This window comes from Sardina pilchardus, chromosome 19 (genome assembly GCF_963854185.1).
Source record: "Sardina pilchardus chromosome 19, fSarPil1.1, whole genome shotgun sequence".
NCBI classification, from domain to species: Eukaryota; Metazoa; Chordata; class Actinopteri; order Clupeiformes; family Clupeidae; genus Sardina; species Sardina pilchardus.
In genome coordinates, this window is record NC_085012.1 from 24,475,726 (window position 1) to 24,478,685 (window position 2,960).

At 45.0% G+C, this 2,960-nt stretch overlaps 1 protein-coding gene across 1 annotated transcript; it reads right to left on the reverse strand.

The window, feature by feature from the left end:
• Positions 1-270: 270 nt before the first annotated feature.
• On the reverse strand, positions 271-1,574 carry bhlhe22 (basic helix-loop-helix family, member e22). The gene has a single exon (XM_062521438.1). It carries the CDS (start codon positions 1,231-1,233, stop codon positions 421-423), a length of 813 nt encoding a protein of 270 aa, XP_062377422.1. The 5' UTR covers positions 1,234-1,574; the 3' UTR covers positions 271-420.
• Positions 1,575-2,960: the final 1,386 nt, after the last annotated feature.

The following is a 2,960-nucleotide window of genomic DNA, read 5'->3' on the forward strand; positions in this document are numbered from 1 at the left end:
TTAAAATGTCCTAAAAAAGTTTCGTAATTTGTGCGATGGTTGCTGCATGTTGTCAGGTCATAAATACACGAATCAGGTCTACAACAATGCAAGTGCATAAACAAAGTCTGTTCTTCTCCTACTTGCAGTCAGACTAGACTTTTGCGTTTGGCTTTTTAAAACGTTCATTCTCGCCAGCACTTGAATAGTAGGCTACTTATTTTATATACACAATCAAGTATATACTGAACAGACGGTGCATGTTTGAATGGGTTTTTTGTAAGTGTTTAAAAAGTTTTTTTCTTTTTCAGCATTCTTCTTCATTGACCTCCATTTTTAAATAATGGATAATACCGACGGCATTCTCTTCAGCAGTCTCCATATTAGTACGTCTTAATTTCGCATGTGCTTCTAAGTAGGAGTCAGTCGTTCAGAAGCATTCTAAGGCTTGTCAGTGCATTGTTTACAGAGGCTGGAGGTGACATTGTTGAAAAGGGCACATTTGTCGGGGCAAGAGGAGGCTGCAACTCCGGCGGGGAAGGGATGGAACCCAGGTGGTTGCTCATACGCACTTAAGCCCGGCGTTAGGGCAGTGGTCGCGGGGATCGTAGCAGCAGAGATCGCCTGGCCTTGGTTAAGATAAGCTACAAGCCTTCTCATTTCTTCCAGTGCCTGCGCTTGCATGAGGATGTAATTTTTGGCTAGTAGCAAAGTGGCAATTTTGGAGAGTTTCCGCACGGAAGGGCTGTGCGCGTAGGGAATGACCGCTCGCAGTTCATCGAGCGCATCATTCAGATCGTGCATCCTCCGTCTCTCCCGGGCGTTGATGTTTAGTCTCAGGGTTTTCTGTTCTTTGTTTTTCTTACCTCCTTCAGACTTAGAACCGGGCACCCCTGTCAGTCCATCTGCCAAGAGCATCATGTCGCACCTTTCGTCGCTGTCATCGTCAGGACTCTGTTCCCCACCGCTGCTCTCCGCTGCCGTAGTCCGGTTGGCACTCTCGCCGAATTTCATACACAAAGATCCGGTCGGAAGACCATGTGTCAGTGTCAGCCTTCGTCCTCCTGTCAGTCCGCCGTTTTGATTCGGGTCTGAGTCAGACGGATCGAAACAGCTGATTGGCGACTGGCGGTCCCTCGAAGGCAGATCGATTCCCGCGCCTGGTCTGAAAGAGTCCATCTTTTTGCTAGAGACAGCGCTCAGAGTTTTGTGAAAAATGTCTCCCGGACCGCTCAAGTTCATTCTCCTGTCCATAGTCTCACTTAGACAGCTCGGCTGAGACCGTTGGGCGTCTGTCCCCGGCAGTAACTTTGTCCCCTTTGTGTAGCTCAGTTGATGTCAACGTCTGCGCTACTTGTCAAATGATGTGTAGTGGCGACAGCTCCTTTTGAAGTGCTCAGCTCTGTGCTGTGGCGCCTATCCTGCTCCGATTCACCTTCCAGAGATCTCGACAGCCATCAGCATCAGCCGCTGAAGGGGGAGCCTTTTACATCATTATCTCAAGGCGGGCTATTAATATGAAGAAGACTCGCCTATTGGGACAGAGCTCTCTACCCAATCAGGTTAACGTTTTAATTAATAGGATTAAAACGGTAACAAACAATCCCGGGTGCGAGCTGTCCTCTCCGTCTGGTTAGTCCGCGCTCTGCTCTCTGATCCCAAGAGCCGCTCACAGCTTTATAAAAGGCTCGGTGGTCTATTATTCGCGCCGCCATCTGTACGCACGCCTGAGTGCACATGTTTGCCAGGCGCAGGGTCTTGTGCAGGACCTCAACAACTGTCTTTTAAGTGTTGTGTGTTGCCACAGTCACCCTTTGGAGCGCAGTAAACGCTTTCTCTTGTTTTCAATTTATGGGGACTGTGGAGGCATCACTCTTCTTCTGAGTCACAAAGGCTCTTTGTCCCTAGTTTCTCCTATGTTTTATCCTCCTAATGATTATTATAGGTGTACTTAATGACTTGTTATTAAACTGACATTTCGACTGCATTGATGGAACTCATCATTGCTTACATTTGCCCATTTGATGAGCATATTTGGCTTTGCATGTGTAAATAAATGGCCTGCATCGTTGACAAATATATTCCAGCTGTTAAATAGCCGCACATATCCAGCTGTTTGAGTTTTAACATAACAGCAGAGAAGTCTCTGGTCAGCATACTTGTGGTGTTTAATACAGACGTATTACTGATTTCGCCCCAGATGAAAAGCTACGTTTCACTGAGGTGATGCACTTTTCTTTGTCATTGTTTGGTGATGTTTCAGTTTGAGAATAGATCATGTCGGAAAGTTGAGTTCCACTGAGCCTATATAGCCTATTTGTCAGAGATGTTAGTTGACGTTTTGACTTACAGATTATTCATGTTCATGTATGTGATATTCATGTTGAAATAATGATTGAATGCATCATGAACAAACAGTCAGGAGTACAGTATCAGGAGTAGCCCATTCTAATTGTAAACAAAAAAATTAGCCTAGCCTACATGCCAGTGCAGCGCTGTGTCCTTTCATTTATAGATAATGTCAACCTCATTATGTACGTTTGTTTAAATGTAGCTCACACCATAATTCATGGGGAAAGTCATAGGCTACGAGGATATGCGTCTGAATTCACAGTAAACTGAGACATTTAAATATGCATTTGTTATCCATTTGTAAATGCTGGCTGTGTGGCCAGTACGTCCTCTCATCATAGATGCTAAGCATCTCATCATCACTTAGCCACCCGGAGGCCATCTGTTGCTCAAAGAGGCAATCCTCCAACGACAAACAAAATGGGCCGAAAGCGCCATCTACCGGCGACAGATGCACATGTTCAGTCTACTAGAAAAATGCGCCTCTTGCGTTTAACTACACATTTTGCGTAAATACAAGCATTTTGTATTCAAGCCTCTTATAAATTGTTGTTGTAAATTACACTCTTAAAAAATATTTCTTTGGGTGCTATATAGGACCCTACGGGCTTTAAAGAAGCCTTTGGGTT